This window comes from Odontesthes bonariensis, chromosome 1 (genome assembly GCF_027942865.1).
Source record: "Odontesthes bonariensis isolate fOdoBon6 chromosome 1, fOdoBon6.hap1, whole genome shotgun sequence".
Lineage (NCBI taxonomy): Eukaryota > Metazoa > Chordata > Actinopteri > Atheriniformes > Atherinopsidae > Odontesthes > Odontesthes bonariensis.
The window spans coordinates 26294449-26314687 of record NC_134506.1 but is presented as its reverse complement, the minus strand read 5'-3'; the positions used below and the strand labels follow the sequence as shown (position 1 = coordinate 26314687).

General features: G+C 41.6%; 1 protein-coding gene across 2 annotated transcripts in view; it reads left to right on the top strand.

Annotated features, from left to right (window-relative positions):
- elp4 (elongator acetyltransferase complex subunit 4) overlaps positions 1-19864 on the top strand; it is a 57526-nt gene extending 37662 nt beyond the window's left edge. The window contains exon 10 of one of the 2 annotated variants that reach the window (XM_075462325.1): positions 17367-19864. In XM_075462325.1, the coding sequence (XP_075318440.1) occupies positions 17367-17495 (129 nt within the window). In that variant the 3' untranslated portion in view covers positions 17496-19864. Of the gene's footprint in view, positions 1-2675; positions 2830-17366 lie in introns of those variants that run through there. The other variant, XM_075462327.1, reaches the window with a different exon arrangement.
- Positions 19865-20239: the final 375 nt, after the last annotated feature.

Genomic DNA, 20239 nt, shown 5'->3' with positions numbered 1-20239 from the left:
TAAATTTCCTCTAATTGGAATGTAAATTCATACATTTATATGAAGACGTCAGCTGTCAGATTGCAATATTGTGTCCTTTTTTTCTCCCTCTCCCCTGCTCCCCATCAGGGACAAGGTGCCTGTAATCTGTATCATACTCCCGCAACCCATCCTGGGATTTGCCGTTTGTTTAATGCTGGGCCTATTGTCCTGCATCTAGCCCGTCATTGTAATGCTGCCCATTCATGTTTCTATGTTTTGTTGCAGTCTGATTTGCTCTCACTACCTGTGTTTGTTCCTCCATGCATGGCTGAGCCGCTGGGGCTTTGGGGATGGGGAGGAGACTTTGAGACGGGGCCGGGGTCATTGGGTGGCCGTATTTTGTGTGTGCATCGATTACTTCTGCTGAATGTTCCTCAATGCAAATAAGTCTGCCACTTTGAGAGGAAGCACATGTATCTGAAGTAATTAATTTTACCCTTGAATGCCAGCTGTGGTGTTGGTGTGATGTGGTCCAAATTGAGCTTTCTCACCAAAAAAAGGTGTTAATTTAGGGATTTGGCAGATGAAGGAAGCATGTTTGCCAAAGTATACGGCCAATAGAACTGGGCTGCTTCGTTTCTTTATTACTGCTAATTCAGAAATTGTGCCATCATGTGATACTACATTGTTATAACGCATTCCTAAAAATCTCATTAGTCAAAACAGTTACGTCATGATCTGCTCACAATGGCTCTGTATATGATTAATGCTGTGCTTTTCTAACTTATTTAGAGGGGATCTCATAAGTGAATTGATTAAAATATATGAAGTTACATTATTTTTTTTTTGTGGTGTATTTAATTAAAGTCTTGTAACCTTGAAAAGTTACACTTCTCGGTGCGTACTCTCTGTACAACAGAAAAATTTGCTTACTTATTGGGAGATGGGGAAAAAGTAAGATAATGGTATTTGTATATGTAGGATGCTTGATCTCTATGCATGCTGACACTTAGCACTTCAGGCAGGATACTAACTCTGTTTTCCCACAACAAGCTTTACCAATACCTGTCTGAACAGGTCATGTACCTGAAGTGATTTGCGTGCACTGCAAAACAATATCTAAATGTCACACCTGGCATGCCTATTAATGAAGAAAACTAAACTTCATTTGCACGAGGAAGGTCAAGAGGGGCAGACACTTTTGCCGAAGATCTTTTCTTAATAGCATTTACATAAGACGACCAGTCAGTCATCACCACTGATGTTTTGTCTGTCCCTTGGCCAGAGTTCTGATCGGAAGCAGGACAATCATACTGAAAGTAGTAGTTAGTGCGTGATGTTGACAGTGTGCCGCTTCTGGTTCCAGTGGCCCCAGGACAGTTATTACAGTGACTGTCATTTTGTGCTCTGTCAAAACAATTACTCACTGAAGAGTGGATTGACACGCTACAAGAACACTTAATCTACCTGGAATGTTTTGATAAACATATTGGGTTGGCCAACACATTTAATTGGGGGATCGAGCATTAAACTGTACAGGAAAAGCAACGTTTATCTGCTCTTTTCCCTTAGTCTTTTTTCTCTCCATACCTTTTGAAACTACAAAAACCCCCATAATCATAAAATACAAGTTTACCAATTCTGCATGTTGATTGGGAGCAGCCCCCTGATTTTTTTATTTTATTATATTTTTTTTTTATAATTGTTTTTACTTTTCCCACAGAGTTTGTTTGCTTTTAGAGCACAAGTGTGATTCACGGGTAGACGTTTAGATGAGTTTATGCATGTAGGTTTTGAACCATGAACTAGATTTACAAATGAGCAGTTAGATTACTGGGATCATGCCAAGCTCCAAAACATCTTATTATGTCAGTGCTTTATTCCAATCTGCTGTAGTTTATCAAAAGTTTTGAGAATATTTCCCATTTTTCTTCCAATCTTCAGCTAAATTTGCAGGTGTCATTTTCTGATAATGTTAACGATTTGCTAGTAACAGTCCATGCAGAAACGTTTTTTTGGGAACTGACACCAAACATTGTGCACAGACTGAAGGGACGTTTGTATTATCCATGCCTCATTAGTCTCAAAACAAAAAAAAAAGAAAATAAAAATGTCATTCATAGTGTTATACAAACCAAACATGAGGTTGTGAGTTCAGCATTATTAAACAAAACTAGCAAGTAAAATCATTTCTGTTTGTTGATTTAAAGAAAGGGGGGGGGGGGGGTGCACTTCAGGAACTTGCATATCTCCTGTACATTCCTCTCAGGCACAGGTAGTTTGTGAAATCTCACAGGTCACGCGAACTTGAGTGCAAAGGAGGTTCCGATAAGGTAAATCCAGAACATTTTCAAAAAAAGTTCTGGCTCTTTTTAGGAAAGTATTGTTTTTGTGTTTCGCCTTTGTGTTTTTATTTGATAAAGATCAACTAAAAGCAAGAGAACGAAACCTAATGAAAATGGGATGTCCTCGGTATATGAGTGCGAGAAGCGTGCTTCAGGGCTTGACAGCAGCATGTGTTCATGTCGCAGGGTACAGAAAACTGAATAAAGGAAAGACCTTTAGGCCACAATCAAGCAGGAAATAAGAAGAAAAAGGGTGAAAAGCTCTTTCTATTTATATTCCCATCTGCGGCTAAGAATATGTAAGAGACTGACAAATCACAAAGACCAGTACGCCTTCACAGACCTCGCCTGTTTTGTTTCATGTGACAGAGCCTGGGATTCTCATGCAGCCTGATTCCAGCTGAGGGCTGAGCTGTACACCAGGAATCCTGACTATGCTGCCACAGCATGTCAGTGCTACTCCACCCACCTGTGGCACCAGAACCGCACGTCATGCCCTCCCTCAATTAGCCCTCCATCAGGAAGGAATCCTAATAAACCTGCTCCTTTCACTTCCATTCCGTCCATCATCCTCTGTTTATTACATTGAATCAACAGCCTGGAAATCTGACACGTTCCCAGCCGCTGTTTCAGTTAACCAGGAATCTGCCTCTGGTCAGGTGAACCGGCTGGCTCTGGTCATGTGGGTTATTTTCAAGTTTTGAATGTGCTCTGACACCCTGGTGACTAAAGAGCAGCCAATCAAGATATGCATACTGATTCACCCGCACAACACACCATTCCAGCTACATACAATACCAACAGTCACCTGATTTTGCAGGTGTTCAAGGAGGAAGTGAATTCCCTCTTTTGGCTGTTGGAGCTAAAATCGAAATGATTAATTTACTAACAAGCTTTACTTTGGGTGGTTGTTTTTGCACATTTTTGTACATGAAGGCTTAAGTAATAATCTTTAAATGCTATAATGTATTATGGTATGGATATGGTACTATTTTATACTTGTTTCTTATGGCGCTTTTGCAACCAAAAACCACACAACTAACACGGCTTGGTTTACCATAATCACAGCACAGCTATACAAGAGGAGAGGAAGGAAAGAACTGGGGCAGAGAAAGAGACAAACAGAGGAAGAGAGAGCCAGAGACCATTTTTGTCCCCCAGGTATGACAGAGTCACTCATGCAGAAAGATCCCACATGGAGGGAGGTGGGAGAGTGGGGTGGAGGGAGAAGGGGGCATGAAGGATCTCTTGGCTTCCTCTCCTCATTTGTACCTCCCTTCTCTGAAAACACATCTGTCTTCTTTTCTCTGCCACACACCTTTTCTGCATCCTTCATTCACCTTCTCTCTCCAATAACTGGTTTTTTTTTCACTGCTAACAGCTTAAACGGTTTTCTTATATTTAGGGCGTGAGTGTTTGTTGTCACATTCCGCACCACCTGCCATTTTTTGCCAAACTTTCTGGGTATTGAGCTCTTTGGCTTCTCGTTGGCTTTCTTTTTAGCCTGCATTCTTTGGCCTTTGGACTCACTGCTTGTCCATTACCCCAAGTGGTCCGTCCCACATGCAAATATGTGTCGGCTCTACAGTGATCACCACGTTAGTCTGCGCCAGGGCTATCTCATGGCTGCATGCATTAAAACAATTAAACTTTGCCCCTCCCCCGCCACAACAATCATTTGCGGATGTGTTGGGTGAAATTTAGCAAGAAATTATCATTTTCTGAATCACTTCACCCTGCTTGCTCTGTGTTTGTTTCATTCTTTCTCTTTCTCCATTGCGTCTTTAAGCTCTTTAAAAGACTTGGAGCCCCCTGCATGTTCTTCTTTTTACTTCTTTCTCTGTACTTCTTTTCTTCATCGTTATCCAACAGCACTTTTCTGTGCGTGCAAATGCTTTCTGAACGGGCATCCTTTCTTCTCTTTCAGGCTGGATGTCATTGTTGCTGCCTGTGGGCTGGGTGTATTTATTTAGGGGTAATTGGTGTGTGGATGAGTGAGGTAATGAGGTGCATCCACACTTGGCTGCTTCCCCTCCCTGGGAGCACTGAGACAGACGTAGCTTATCTGTGCTCCGGCTTGAGTGGTACCACACTGCTGTCTCCTCAACACAGGCCAAAATGGCTCTTTCATACCCAGGTGGACAAACACAATCGCCGGGACTGATACCTCAATGAGGCGTCTGCAGTTTGAATCGGTGTGTATGTGTGCATTCCCATGCGTGTTGGTGTGCATGTATTTGTGGCTGGGGCTTGAAAACAGTGCTTGGTTGTTTGCTTGCCTCTGTCTTGAGTCCTTGTTTGTCTTGCAGCTTGTGTTTATATAAGTGATTTTCCCTGTGTGTTCCTAAGTGCCTGTATATTGGGCTGAGTAGCTGTTCAATGGAGCTCAAGGAGGACCTTTGGTTCTTATAGCCCCCTGCCGGCCTCAAACTGCCCCTAATGTCCTGCAGAGTTACCTAATGATGTCATTTACACATCCCTTATCTGTCTGGTTTGTGTGGCAGGAACTGTCAGATGCTTGAGCCTTTACATGCCATTTGCTGCTTCATACCCTGTGAAATTCAATTGCACAGCTCTTACTGTAGCCAGAGTAGGGGGATCTCCCTCAATCTGTCTCCTCACACACTCTGTAACTCACAGTCTCCCACATATATATGTCCCATAAGAAATACAAACCTAAACACTTTTTTTCCAGATTATCTGAAAGCAACTTTGCACTCCAGGCTGACACTTCATCGTGCCACCATGTGTCGGAGACAGACTTTAAATGAGAGGGAGAAGTTTGGATGTGTGTGGGTGCCCACAGGTGTTCAGCAGATAATATTATGCATAGATTGTTTTGTTGTTATCAGGGTAATTGGTGTGGACCTGCCAACCTTTGATGGACACACAATTACTGTATGTGATGCATAAGTGGACTCATTTTAGGGCAGGATTTTGAGTTGCTAATGGTGCATTATTCAGCTTTTGGTCTGTCCCCAAAAGTGCCGGGCCAAATCAAACACGCCGCTCCAGGGTAATTGAGGCCCACTCCGCACCCCCTGCAGTGAGCAAGGCAGAACTGTAATCCCCTGACAACTCTGACTTGGCCCCAATCTGGCAGGCCGCCCATTTCCCAGCAAAACGTTCAACTCGAAATCGGGGAGAATGAAGAAGCTGATAGTCAGATTTGGACCACTTTCCAATTTTATTATTCTTTTCAACTCAAAAGCACCATGTATCCATCTCAATACTAACCCTTTCCTTTTCCCTATACTTCATAGAATATAATTGCACACTAATTATATAGCTCAGAGTAATATTCTTACTCGTTAGTCATCTCAAGCTTTTGTGGTTTTCTGATCAAAGGTTTTTGACAAATAATCCTAACCACAGAAAAGCCCACACTTTAGAAAAAAAAATGTCTGCTTTACAAGTTTCCCAAAACTCAACCACAACATAAAAGGCTCAGTAATTACAAGAAAAATGTAGCTAAGTTGCGAGTGGTGTGTGAAAATAGCAAAATGGTGTCTTTATTCTCATTGATAGTCACCTCTAATCTAACCTCTAAACAGTTGCACAAAATGCTGTTTCTTTCCTTGCCTATATAAAACAGTACAGAACATTATAGTAAGTGTCCCCATTTACCTCAAGTAATTAGATAAGTTCCATTAAAGTAATGCATTATTTTATTTTTTTACCATTTTAAATTACCACATAGCTGCAAAGTATACTTTCAAAAGCATTTCCCCTCCACGTCTGATGTGGAGTTTATACCTTCAGAGAAAACAAAAGTGCAAAAAGATTCTGTGGCTTCACATTATTTTTTTCATGTTCAATTGTCTAAAACATTTGGGGTATTTTTGCGAACATGCACAGTTTGACATCACATCTCTAAATACTGTTCACCAGAATGTTACTTCCCCTTTTGTTAAAATCTTTTTCGATTTTTGCCTTATTTCTTATCATTGCTTCAGAATGTAGTCAGCTGCCATTCTCTCCTTTTGTTGGAAAACTAGAACATGCATCTGGCACTGTCGCCGATTTATAAGTTTAGCGTGTGTTCTCCTCCGGCCCTGGCTCACTGTTTTAATAGCTTCAGTAATGTTTCACAATTAACACTCAGCCAGCTCTCGGGGTGAGGTAATGGCTGGTGTGTTTCAGGCAAAAATTAGAAAACACAAAACAAGAATTCCCCCATCACCCACAGTGCTTCGAGGACCTAGGGGTTGTGTGGGAAATGGAAGGTGGTGAATTTTTTGACAGGGCAGTCATGGTGATGTCTCATTCCGTCTGACATCTTGAACACCCTAAAGGTGGCTTTGCCAGCAGTCTACCCAGGAAGCACCTCACCTAGCTGTGGCTAAATTTACACAACCACCTGCCCACAGGGAGGGTACTGGAGAGCAGAGGTGGGGAATGAGGGGAAATGTGAGGAAGGGGTTAGGAGTTAGATTTGTATTTGTATTTGTTTACAAAAGATTCCAGTGCATGATATATGAAAGTAGTGACTTTGGATGTTATTTGCTATTTGCACCCAGAATATCAAACTCTGATAATACCAAACAATGTTTGACTTGGAATTGAAAAGTTGAACACATGAGTTCTGTCCAACCTAGCGGGGCTTTTCCATACTGCATATTATTTATATAATGGCATACGTTTACAAACCAACGTACTCGGAGGTTCAGTAGATTAGTTGCACACAGCATTCCAATCCAACTGAGAGTTCATCAGCTTTCCTCTCGTATCATTCCAATGTGCAACATGAAAGAGGTGACCTTGATTTTGGTGTGTCACGTCATGTGACAATGGTAAAAGGGCAGTGAATGGTTGTAGAGGAATCCATGAATAATGCAAATTCTAAGCCAGATTTATGACACTGATATATTTTCTTCTTAATAAGGGCCATCTAACTTCTTTGAGCATGTCTGAAGTTGTTTTTTTTCTGAAAGTGATTTTCATTTATTTATTTATTTATGCTCAAACACAATTGAATTTTTGCAAAATACAAGACATTGGCAAGTTAACAGTAAATGATTATCTTTCAAGCTTTTAGTATGTTGAAGGGATGATATTATCATAATTGTTTTGAATTCTGTTTCCTGTAGAATTACAACCTTCAAAAAAATTACAGAGAGTTTTTGTCGTTGCTTCATGGGGTTATTGCTTTTCTCAATTCCTAAAGCCTGCATTGAGGTGGAAAAAAGGACACTTAGATACGATATTCCTTCTGCTTGGAATCAGCTGTAAAAGCACCTGAATGTTCGGGAGGTAAACTCACTGCGTAAATTCAAGGATATTTAAAGGTCTTGGAGGCAGGCGCATCTGCTCCTGTTCTGACTTGCAGTTATTGTTTTGTTTTATGGCACTTTGATTTTTTTATGTTTAGGATTTCTGATGTTTCTGTAGCTTAATATATGCATATACTTAGTATATATATGTGGGCAGGTAGTTGTGTAAATTTAGCCACAGCTAGGTGAGGTGCTTCCTGGGTAAACTGCTGGCAAAGCCACCTTTACCATGACTGCCCTGTATGTATATGTATGTATATATATGTATATATATGTGTATATATATATATATATATATATATATATATATATATATATATGGCTGTGCAAATATTGTCTGTCTACTATTGTTGACTGTGGATCAGTGAATCCCCCTATTAACATAATGCACAGTAACACTTAACATTCTAAGTATTGTAATCCCCCTCCAGTTTAAAATATTCACAACAGACAAAAGCAGTGGAGAGTAGGCTGGATTTGAATGTCACACTTCTGTTACCTACTGACAAAGCTGCGACTGCTAAATGAGTGACATCTGTGGGAATGTCTTGGAACATGGAGTAGACACCCTTCAAACCAACGCTGCTTGTGTTCTTAGATTTTTACTGCAGACTTATTTTTGCAGTGATGCTGAATGTTGAATGTCTGCCAGTGATCTCACAATTCTCATTAGGATCAAGGGAAGAAATGGCTCTAACTTCCTCCTCCTTTCTCTTGGTTTTATCTCTGCTCTGCATCTCCTTTGAAGATTTGGATTCTTATTTCAGGCATTGCTTAGACTTTGAAAAGCTCAGTCAGCTGCTCCTACATGCAAGCAACTTCCCCACTGCCTTGTTTATGCATCATAACAGACGTTTAGAAAAAAAAAAAAAGAATACCAGAATTACCGACAGTTACCAGGATTTGTTTCTGACCAATCAATGCTCTGCTGTGATTCCATGTCACTGTATAGTACCGGCTCAGCTCACTTGGAACCTCGAGTGAACACCTTTTCTCCCAATTCTGTTCATGCTTTGAAGTTATTGAAAAGGAATGAGTTTCTGGAGTGAAGGCATGGACTTCCCATAACTTTTTGAAGAATGTGGGTTTTTAGAAAGTTTGGAAGAAGACCAAGTAAGCTTTATAGAAAAAAAATAACATGCGGGAAAACAAAGTAGAAGAATGATTGTTGCAGCATACTTTATGTGAATGTAACACCAAACGTTTTTGTCATACCTCATCTTCATGGAAATCAAATTAGTCCTCTGGTAACTAGTTACCCAAGATATAGTGGAGCTGCTTGTTTTATATCAACCCACTATTTACAGTAAAATCCAAAAGATATTCCTACAGAAACATTTATTTTATTTCTTTATTTTTTTTACATAATTGCCAGGATTTCATGAATATACAAAGACTCAACCATAACCATTTTAATATTCATCCTTTTTATACATTTACTCAAAGCCTGCATATATTGAAGTTCCCAAGACGGACAGTCGAATAGAATGGTAACAATTCTAGATGCTCCCGAGTGGCAGAGTTCAGGCTGTTTGCCTGTGGGCTGATGCGGAGTGAATGGCCTTAGAGGCTCTAGGCTAGTCTATGTGTGGCCCGGCTGGTCCAAGTCAGCAGTAATGACTGGCTTTGGCCAGCATGCCTGTTAATGTGAATGGGGTTACTCTGGGCAACACCTTTTCAGCTGGGTCCTATGAAGTCCCCAGTATGGTGGTCTTTGTCCACACAAGGGCTGTCCTCTCAGCAAAAAGAGCTTCTTTTTGTGAACACTATCAACTGGTGATGGATTATACCCAGCCCCCTTTATTCATCCAGGCAGACTAACAGACACGGATGCGAACAAGTATACACACACCATCACTTAATCAATATACTGTATTACCACAAAGATCAAAACTATGACAAAATAAAAAATCTGCATATTAGACTAAATCACTGCTGATATACACACCTTTCCTTGGACTCCTTGTGACTTGGTAACACGTGACTAATATTACTTTTATTTATTGCCTCCTCGCATAAGTTGTATGTTGATTAATATTGTATTAACATTATCTTCCTGTTTTCATTTTCAGATTTGAATATTACCCCAATATCTTTTGTACCTCCATTATTCTCTTACTTTTGAATCTTCAACCCCCCCCCCCCAAAAAAAGATTAGAGCCAGGGGAAATTGAGGCCGTGATTCTGTTCGTTCAGTTCCTAATGTAAAGAATCGATCTGTGATTCTTGACTTAATCTTCATGTTATGTCCTCCACTCTGTGGCATGACATGGGTTGCATTTTGTTCAGGAACAAAACAGAACACCATCATATGTTTCATGTGGCTTATACTGCAGTAATTCCATGTGCAGTATATTAAAAAAGAAGGTGCTATTAGATCAGATTTACAAAACTGTTTTAATGTAATCATGGAGGACATTGGAAATATTTTACATAGCACATATACTATAATACTTCTTCAGTGTTAGTCTTTTTGCTAGCACAACAGACTTCCTCTGTGAGAGTCATTTCACCCTCCCACCCCCTCCCAAGGGGTCAGCCACTTACCCAGCCCGACACAGTAACCTCCAGACGACCTTTCGCTTTGCCAAATGTTATGCCTGTAAACTGTGTGAACTCTATCACAGGACAAATGATGGGTGAAAAATGGGACTTTCTGTTAGAAGTAAGGCTGGGTTTAGGAAACCTTAGCTGTACAACGTGGCATTGTGCACTCATGTTCTAAATACCTCTGTGTGACACATGCATAGGAGAGTGGCAATGTGCGTCAGTTTTTCTACAAGGGTGTGCACAATTGTAGACTGAGTGCAGCACAGAAGAATGCATGAATAATGCATGACAAAATATTCTTGGTAATGCTCTTTTTGGTGGTATCGCAGTTCCTATTTAGCTCTCTGCAAATAAGCAAATCAAATGCAGAGCTATTCTTGACACTGCCCAAGCTTTTCTAATCAGCTAATATTTTTATAGTTGTCAATGTTTTTTTTGTTGTTGTTTTTTTTTTTTTTTTAAGCTTAAAAAAATAATAATTTTACACTAGGGTCATCACATAATGACACTTGGGCAGGTCCCGGCTGCATCAGTTATAAAAGCAGAGGGTACCTTCAAAGTTCACTTTTGAACGTGCAGAATGTGCCAAGGATGTCGGTGATGTGTCACTGTTGCAATGTGGAAAATATCAGTTCTAGAGCAAAGGAAGTCAAAAATAAAGACTGAAAAAAAGGAAGTGAAAAACAGCTATGCCCTTCCTTTGGAGTCAGATTTCTATTGCTCTCCTCTCCTTCAAGCTCCACATGTAATTACCATGCTAGATACAGGTGCAGAGGAATTCTTTGTGCATTAGACGGTGGCGGTAAAGGGATGCCACATGTGTTGACAACTCATACAAACAGCTTCTGGCCAAACAGTTGAATGTCAAGATTTGGCAATGAGAATGAATTGGAGCAAAAGACGATAGAGAAATCAGTAACTTTGGCTGTAGACAGTTGAATAGTTTGTTAAACTGTAGCCTTAGCTTCTAGCTGTAGCTTAGCTATAAGTGTGATCCTACAGCAGGTCGCCCATGCTGCCCTGGAAAACCTGCTCTTACCAAAAGAGTCAGTGGTATTTTAACCAGAGGATGTCTATATCAGTCATGGTTTGAGGGATAAAAGGGGTGTTTGAGGGGTGGAGGGCACAAGAGGTCCCCCAGACATGCTGTCATAACCCGTACAGCTGTGCTCTTTGCTATGGGCCTATCTGTAGTGAAGGCAGCACTTAGATATGTTTGTACTCTTCGCCCTCTACCCCTCTCCCTTTCTCCCCAGGCGCCATGTCACTCCAGGGGCAAACCAGCACTCCCTGGATGTGCCCACGTCCATAACACCAACTATCCTCCCTCCCCTTACTATGCACCACCATAAGGGTCAATGTGCCCTCACTCCACAATGCCCGTGGTCCATACCAACACTACCCTCCAAAGAGAAACAAAACTGAACTGAAAAGAGGCAAAATGGCCCCACGCTGCTTCCCCTGTCAAAGCTCTTGACAGGCCCAAGCCAAAGACCCCAGAGGAGGGTTTAGTTGAAGATTATGATGATGGAGATAACCAGTCAAATTGTTGTGTTACAGTGCATTTGCACTTTGGCCCTTGTTTGTCCGTTTGTTATTCAGAAGCACAGCGGAGCTCACTGATTCCCATGCATGTCATGTTCAGTAAATAGACAGATAATATCAAATGGAGCTTTTTATTAGTCTGTGGAGCGTGAAGGGCAAGTAAGGAGCTATCTATTCGAGAGAACAGGAATACACATTCCTTTAGGTAATAAGAAAAAGCTTAAAATATTGTCAGCTAATCAATTTCCTGTTTGGACACGCTCACTTATAATGAAATTCAGTCACTTATTAGTACCTTCCCTTTCTTTCTGTGTTTAGAAATATAATTGCACTCAAAATGCTTACTCATCCTTCTGGCTGCCCTCTGCCTACTCTGTCAGATTCATTAGGCCATGAAGTGGAAGAGATGAGGAGCCTGTGTCTGTATCTGTCTGTCAGTCCACCTGACTGTCTGTATGCCTGCCTCTCAGATTATCCTGGATCAGGCAGCAGGTGACATAGTGAGCAGGTGACCATCACCCAATTACTGAAGAGAAATTTGAGAAGAGGTCCAAAGCTGTTTACATGTTTTCTTTCTTCTCCTGTATCCTTTGTACTTTTTGTATGCTGCTGTTTTCCCTGCAAAACATTCAAATTAATGATTTTTTTTTTTTTTTTTTTTTTTTTTTTTTTTTTTTTTAATCACGGTGTGTATCAACAGAGCAATGCAGAGGTGGAAAATGTGCCCTCATTGCACGTTATGCACAAGTTTATTCCTAAATTTAGCTGATGTTAATGAGTTACAGAAGTTGCATTGCCTCAATCACCAACTTTACCGTTTAGTAAAAGGGAGAGCTCCAGGGAGAAGGTTAAGCATGAACTAAAAACCATAGATGTTTTGACTTGTATTTGAATGAAAATGAGAGACTAGTGAAGAAGATAAAGGAATAAAGAATTTTTTACACTCTGAAATAGACAAAGTCTGAGGCAGAAAGACCTCTCTCATCAACAGGTTGTACTTAGGGCAAGGCCAGGGATTGTGTTTCACTCTTTGTTACCAGAGAATAAGAGGAAGGTAGAGCTTCTTCTCTGCTTTTGTTATGTGCAGGTGGGCTAGAATTACCAAAGCAAAGTGATGGGATTTATGCCGAGTTGTTAATGCATTTTTTTTTTTTTTTCTGGCAAGGTAGCGGAAGTATTCTCTGAAATTGGCAGCGTAAATGTGATGATAGTTTGTGTCCTAAATAGAAAAAACGCATCACCTCATTATGGGGTTTTTTGGCATGCTGAAGCCGATACTGGTTCCTATAGGTTCAGCAATCATTTCCCACACAATGCAGTGTAACTTTAGAGGTATGAGGGATTACGGTACTGGGAAGGTGATTTAGCTTGTTTTAGTGAATGATCAGACGGGAACGTCTGGGAAATGTCTACCAGTTTCAGCCGTGAAACCTTCTGCTGCCATTTTTTACCCTGAACTGGTCGTAGAAATGGGGCTTGAAATGGAGGACATTGACATGGTGTCATGGTCAGACACATTAGTGTCCAGTGGCTGCGCTACAGCTGTGGCGCTCCGGGAAAACGGAACTGGCAAAATCAGTGTACTTCTCTATTTGAAAAACAATATTTTGAGTCACTGTGTACCCGTACAGGCAGACTTCTTGACTGCCATTTCTTCTGTCATGATGTCTGCTTAAAGCTGCAGTCTACAACTCTTTTTCAAGCATAATGCCTGGAACTGTCCGGGGATTCTGAAAGTACTACATTAAATACCCCAATACAAAAAAAAATGAGTTCTCTAGGTCCCCTATATGTCCCGCTAGGTCCCTCCAAAGCCAGCAGGTTTGTTTACAAAATTGCAGACCGGACCGGTAAAAGGTAACCAATCAGGTTACGAGCTGGGCTCTGCTGCCTGTCAATCACCGATTGTGCACGCGCGATACAAGGTAGGCTCGTCCCCACGCTTATTTATCTAGACTATTGAACTTCATTACGGGCTAGTCTACTTACTGTGTCTTCCATGATCGCAAATGACAGGTGAGTTGATGAATGAGGAGTCGTGTACGCGTATCTGGCGTGCACGTAGACGTGCACGAGTTCTCATGTGTTTTGATGGGGCGGGACAGGAAGTTGAATAACTTTTTATTTTTCGGTTAAAAAATAAGCATTTCTTGCATTTTGCGACTACGGAGGTCACCGTTTTCAACTTCAAGCGTTCTGATAGATCATGTAAACCCTTAAAATACCAAAAATTAGGACTTTACGTATGACAACAACAAATCCTGCAGACTGCAGCTTTAATGCTAAAACATTCTCTTTCTGTCATTTGAGTGATTTAGTGGAGATTATGAAATTGCCTTATTGCAGCAATTATTTCGTTAAGTAGGCGTTGATGGTAAATATTGTGTCACTTCCATGTGCATGTTCCACCATTTGCTAATCTGATTGGAACAGCCAGACCAGTTGTCATGTGTTCCAACAAGGTGTTGGATTTCCCATAGTTCTAATCTGTACAGTGACACGGGCTATTCAAAAGTGCGGCTGAAACTCTATAGAAGAAATGACACGTTGAATTAGCACCTAATATTGCAGTCATTAACAAGCCAGTGGAATGCCTTTGATGGTCCTGCTTTCTGTGTGGGTCTCCTTCAGTTGGCAAAATTACTCTGCATATTCCACAATTATTTTATGACAATCAGAACATAACAAAGCATTTAAAATCAGCGCCTTTACTGACTCTGAAACTGTTATATCCACAAACATATGTGGAGATTAAAAACGGCCAAGCAGCATGATATTCTTTACTCTTTAGGAATCTGGTCTTCAGGATGTCCCGTAAGCTGAGGGGAATTGGCCATTGTGGTGTTATATTAGTAACCCTCTTAGGCAAAGCTAGTCCATGGGCCGGCCCTAAGGGCTCATTTGAAGTGCTTAGCGCTCGTTTGGAGCTTTGTCACCCCTCACCCTGTTGCCAGCATGGCCCCAGCCCCTCTGGCTGTGGAGCGGAGCTGAACCACAGACCTTTACTTCTGCCCGCCACCAGGGAGGGAACACTGACATCACAGCTCTAATACACACATGCACATAATCACACTGACATTGTGGCACACATCCATTTTCACACACACACACCCCCCCCCCCCCTCCACCACTGCACCACAGCCAATGGTCTATTTTCCCGCCGCCCACTCCCATCTAACACCCACCATCATCACCCCTCCACCCCTTTCTTATTTTTTATTTTTCTCCTCTTTCTCCAACCTCATGAAGGTTGCCAGGCAGCAAAGAAAGACTTCACACACACATACTCCCCACTATGCCTCTGAGGGTTTTCCGGATGTCCTTGTTTACATCATGGAGTGTGCAGGTCGTAGGGAAGAAGACTTAGAGCCTCCCTGACCGTGTCTTTCTAAGTCCTGTGCTGAACTTACGTTTGGTATCGAAGTGACTGTCCGAGGTAGCTCTGCCAAAATAAGGGTGTAAATGTCAAAGCAAGGTAAAACTGATTTTTTTAATCTCTCCATTGATTGTACTCTGCCACTCAACAGTGATGTCAAATTAGTTTATTTGGAGTGAATCTTAGGATAAACTTAGTTTCCGTGCCCCTGATATTCATTAGCTGTGACGTTGGCTGTCACTGATGTGTGTGATGGTGGTTCACTGTTTCGAGCCGGTCTTTTCCCTCTGTGTGTCAAACCGATCGATCGGTTTTGTCTGCTCCTCCCTCCAACTTTGATGTTAACATTGATTGTTCTCATCTGCCCCTGAACTCAAAGGTTAGAGGAGCTGAGCTGCACTTCTGGATTGCTTTGCTTTGACCTTCGCTCTGCACATGCTCAGTGGGTTGCAGAGCCCAGAGCCAAGCAGACGCGGTGTAGCCAGGCCTGTGGGTGCGTGACAGCCAGACAACGGTGTGATATCTTTTTTTTTTTTTTTTTTACTCACCCCGTGAGGATGATGTATATGTGATTGATTTTTCTCCCAGCCCTCTCTCTACCGTGTTTCCGCTGCAGTGCACTAAGCAGGACTGAGTCCAGGCTTGATCAATGCATTGTTTTTCTTTTTCAATCACACTCGAGTGAGCTGAAGACACGAAAGGTTACACAGGTGAGGTTTGGCAGGGATGGAAGCAGAGCAGACTTTGTGGAGGCCTCCTCAAGGCCAATTTATAAGTTTGCCTGGATGTTTGTGTGCACGTGAGAGAGAAGGAGTCAGAGAAAGAGTTGACCAAATTTACCGCATGTCACATAACTCGTGTTTCTCCTCACTATGAGAATCATTCTCCTTGTCTTAATGCAACCAAACCTTAACCATCCTGCAATAAATTACAGGTCCTTTCTAAGTGTCTCGCCTGCCCCAGATAATTTTCAGAGCAGTACAAAGAGGTCTCCTCTTGTTTCCTCTTGTTTATTCTCCTTACCTCACAAGCGATCTGAAAAAAAGTTCAACAGGAAAGAAGCTTCGTGGGCTTGATGCACCTCTGAACTGTCAGCATTAGCTGGAGGAACATCATATCATGACCATCAGCGATATAAAAACAGACTTTGGTGTTTTGGTCCTCAAAAAAAGAAAACAGCATTGTATAATGGGTGGAAATAGTCTACCCTAGAGGGGTGAAGTGCATTGCGTAGTCCTGAATTATCTCTTAGTAATGACGCTCTTAAACCCCGTACCCAAACACCTAGTCATTTAGAAAAAGATAAGTATCTGTGGGAGTGGAGGGGCTCTCCTAAAGCTGGATGTCTTGAGGGGATGAGGATGTGGCGGGCAGGGAAGGTTTAGAGGGCTGGGATGGGGTGGGAGCGCAGGCTTTGACCAGCGGGTTTCAGATGTCATGGTAGATTCTTTCAGGGGCAAATTACAGGGTTTAACCTCTCTTGTCCCCAGAATGGCAGTATTCTGAGTTAACTTCCTCGATAGACACTCAAGCAACATGCTACTCAACACCATTGTCGGGGGCACACTTGACTCGGCGGATACTTCACCTCCTCTCACGGTCTTGAGGGCTCTTCAAGATGTTGTTCATGGAGGTCTATTGGCTTTCTTTTATGTTGATTCTGGTGAGAGCAGAGCAGTGTAGCCCCTCCAAAGCTTTGTAATAGTTAGCATGTTGTGGTGAGGGGGGTTTAAATGAGTGCCCCTTATTAACCTCTTAGTGTTTTTGTGCTTTGAGTCGGCGCAGGGCCGCATTACAGATAAGCTTTGCTGTGAAATGGCTAAAACAATGACTCTGTTATTAGCTTAATATAATTATCTGTCTTACACTAAAGCAGTCCGCAGTAGCATAAACATTCATCTGGATTTATCCATTTCTGCCTGAACACACACGCTCTCTTTTTCCTTCAATATTTGATGTTTTTGTTCCATACACACCTCCCTGGAATACCACTATTCACACACGTGCACATACAGTACATTCCCTGTGAGGTGGAACAGACCTAAAGCTTTCTGAAGCATTTAGCAGCAGGCTAGCAGGTTTACTCCATGCTGTCAGTGTTAAGGGGGGGTGCTGAAGCATCTAATGCAATTTCAACCAAACATGGCTCTCTATGAATAAGCATCACTGAGGTGCACGGTGTACTGTATACTGTATGCTGATCCACTGTAGTGCTTTTTGTTGTGCTTCATACGAGCGCTCTAACACTCATCTCCTCCCACCCCTGCCCTACCCACCCACCCTCCCTCCCACCCACCCCTTCTGTGATTTCTGTAGCGGCTGCATTTGCCTCCGGACTTGTCCGAGACGGTGAGCCGCGTGAGCAGGGGGGAGCTGGCAGGAGCAGCCATTGTGGCTTCAGCCTGTGGCTCCGGCACTTCCGGCACCAAACACCTGGACTTCTAGAGCTCTCACCCAGTCGCCATGGGCAACCAACACCTGGAAAGCTGCAGCCGTTGTCCTCTTTGCTGCGGTGACCAAGTTGTTCCCTTGCCCACATGATGTCAACACCGATAACCCAGCCAACCATTATCACCTGCCAACTGATCCAGCCAGCGGTGAAGATCTAAACAGCCACAACACCTCTGCTCATAACGGACACATTTACTCCGCTATATCAAGTTGTTTTTCTTCTGATAGTTCATTTCCAAGCTGATGTGAAAACTCTGCTGAATTGGTGTTCTGACCCAAGACCAGGTGTGTCAAAATAGTATACGACTGGCAGGGTAACTGGTGCTTAACCCAGTTAAAATCCAAGACTGGGAATTGGTTAAGGTCTGGTACGTTCAGTGTGTTCATAGTGTTTTCCTCTGCCTCTTGGGATTTTGTTTGCAAGTAACGTGTAATCATGAAATATTTTCTAGTCTTTACAGACTCTCCATCTTGGCAGACTTTAAATAATTTAACCAAGCTCTGGGCTTGCTGTATAAAACAACAGCTCTCTGTTGCGCTGCTCCACCATTTACATCATTCTGAAAATACAGTGTTTGTTTTTTTCTTTTTTTTTTTTTTCAGGACAATGAAATGTTGCCTTGTGAAATTAAATAAAAGACAATAAGTGTACAGAACGCAACCCAACCAGTGAGCAGAGCAGGAATGTGGGCAGAGGGTAGGCAAGCTGGATTTGGATGCAGGCTTCACACCTCATCAGGCATGTTTGCTGGATGAGCTGCTTTGCCATGACAAGCCCAAAAGTACAAATTAGGTCAAATGGTGACACAGAGAAACACAGAAAAAGAAACAACATGAAAAATTAAATGTTTCATTTCTGTTTTCCTTCAGTCTGCCCCTGATGCCACTTTGGCTGTAGAAACTGGCAGTACTGGTAACCATCTGTAGCATGTTTTGGAAGAGAGTTGTGTTACCTGACAGTGTTATCCACAAATGGCGTGCTCACGTATCGGGTTCAGGAGACGGAGATGACATACACGGGTCACTTATACAGGTGAACAGAAGCTTGTGTTGTCAGGGTAAAAACAGCTCTCCAGGTTATTGAAGTGGATGTGCTGACATATTCAGGGTACTCCTCTAAAGTAGATCTCAAAATTGAATGCATTCTTTCTGCCACGTGTTTATGTTGGCATACCTTTGGTATGTCTTTTCTTTTTTTTCAACACTTTTTAACAGCGAGAAGTTTTTATGTCACTGTTCAGATTCAATGTTTGACCCCCCCCCCGAGTTCAACATCACTTCATTTGATTATTACAACTTTTAGTTTTAAAAGCATTACCTCAGCTTGTCACTTTCGTATGCTCATAAAGAATGAAAGGGCTGCCTTAATTTTATGTGAAGTTGGCATATAACTAGTAGTTAGTGAATTGGTGCTATTCTCAGTACAGTTAAATAAACATTTCAACATTTCTTTTTTTTATGGCTGGCGGCTGATTGCAGCTTCCCTCATATGTTGCTTGGACAACGCTGCACATTATAGCCCAACATCATAGTTGTTTAACGCATTAGGACAGCCTAAGACATATTAGTGTGTTTTATACTATACCAAGGTTTTCAAAGCAATGCCAATGATTTTATTAAAGTCTTCAGAAACATAATTAAAATCAATTCTAAAGTTTTCAATGGTGTTTTTTAAAGTTCTCTTTTAGAGGCCGGGGAAATGTCTGGTGAGTGGTAATAACGTTGTCAAGTTCATCAGAAATCCGCCAAGTTTTTGCAATAGCCAACTGCTATTGCAGTTTTTTTTTTTTTTTTAATGGTGCCTCAGACCTGGTCAGACCTGTAAACACCAAATCCCAAAAATAAACGATCACATGTGGCTTTGTAGATGCTCTTATCTGTCTCACTTTGTCTACAATAAGGAACAGTGTTCAGTGTTGAAACTGTTTAAATATGATCTTTTTTTTTTTTTTTTATGGCAACATACTGTGGTTTAGAGTTTCTTACGGGAAAAATGTGTGATTTCTAACTGAATATAATCTGTAAAAATAAGGTACAAGATGAGATCCGTTGCTGTTTGAACATTTTACAGCGCGCAGTTTTTAAATGGCTCTCAGCGAAAGGAAAAACACGGGACTGACTGTAAAGAATTCAGCTCTATTATTGTGTCTTTGGCAGCTGCCGCTCATGTCCTATTAATTCTTAACCAAAGCCAAAGCTATTTTTCTTCAGTTGCTTTACATGAAGTTTGTGTGCAGAGAACTCCAGTGCTGACATCAAATAGGAGTCTGTCAGCTACTGTTCTCGACTGTGGAAATGCAGATGAAGTTTTCTCCATGTCAGAATGATTGTGTTTCATTAAAGAACGGATCCAAAAGTACAAAGTTCTGAGGAACTTTTTTTTTTTCCAAAGAAACTTTGTTACTAGTGAGGATTACATTGAAACCATTTCACTCCAAAGCTTTGTATTATTTAGACTTCCACTAATTGCAGTCTTTCCTGCATTTTGAATTTCTTTCATTCTCTCTGTAATTATTAATGTCCCTCCTCTCTCTCTGTGCAGCCATCTCTTCTGCTCTGCCTTCCTCCGTTGGTGTGATAAACTGGATTAAATTTGTACAAAAATTGCATTAGCTGTAGAAAAAAAAATCTGATTAATCTCCAGTCCTCCAACTTCTGATTGAACCATTAAATACCGAGTAAGACGCTGTAATTAAATTCATCCGTTTGGCTAGATGTTTGGTGCTGTTGCATGTTGT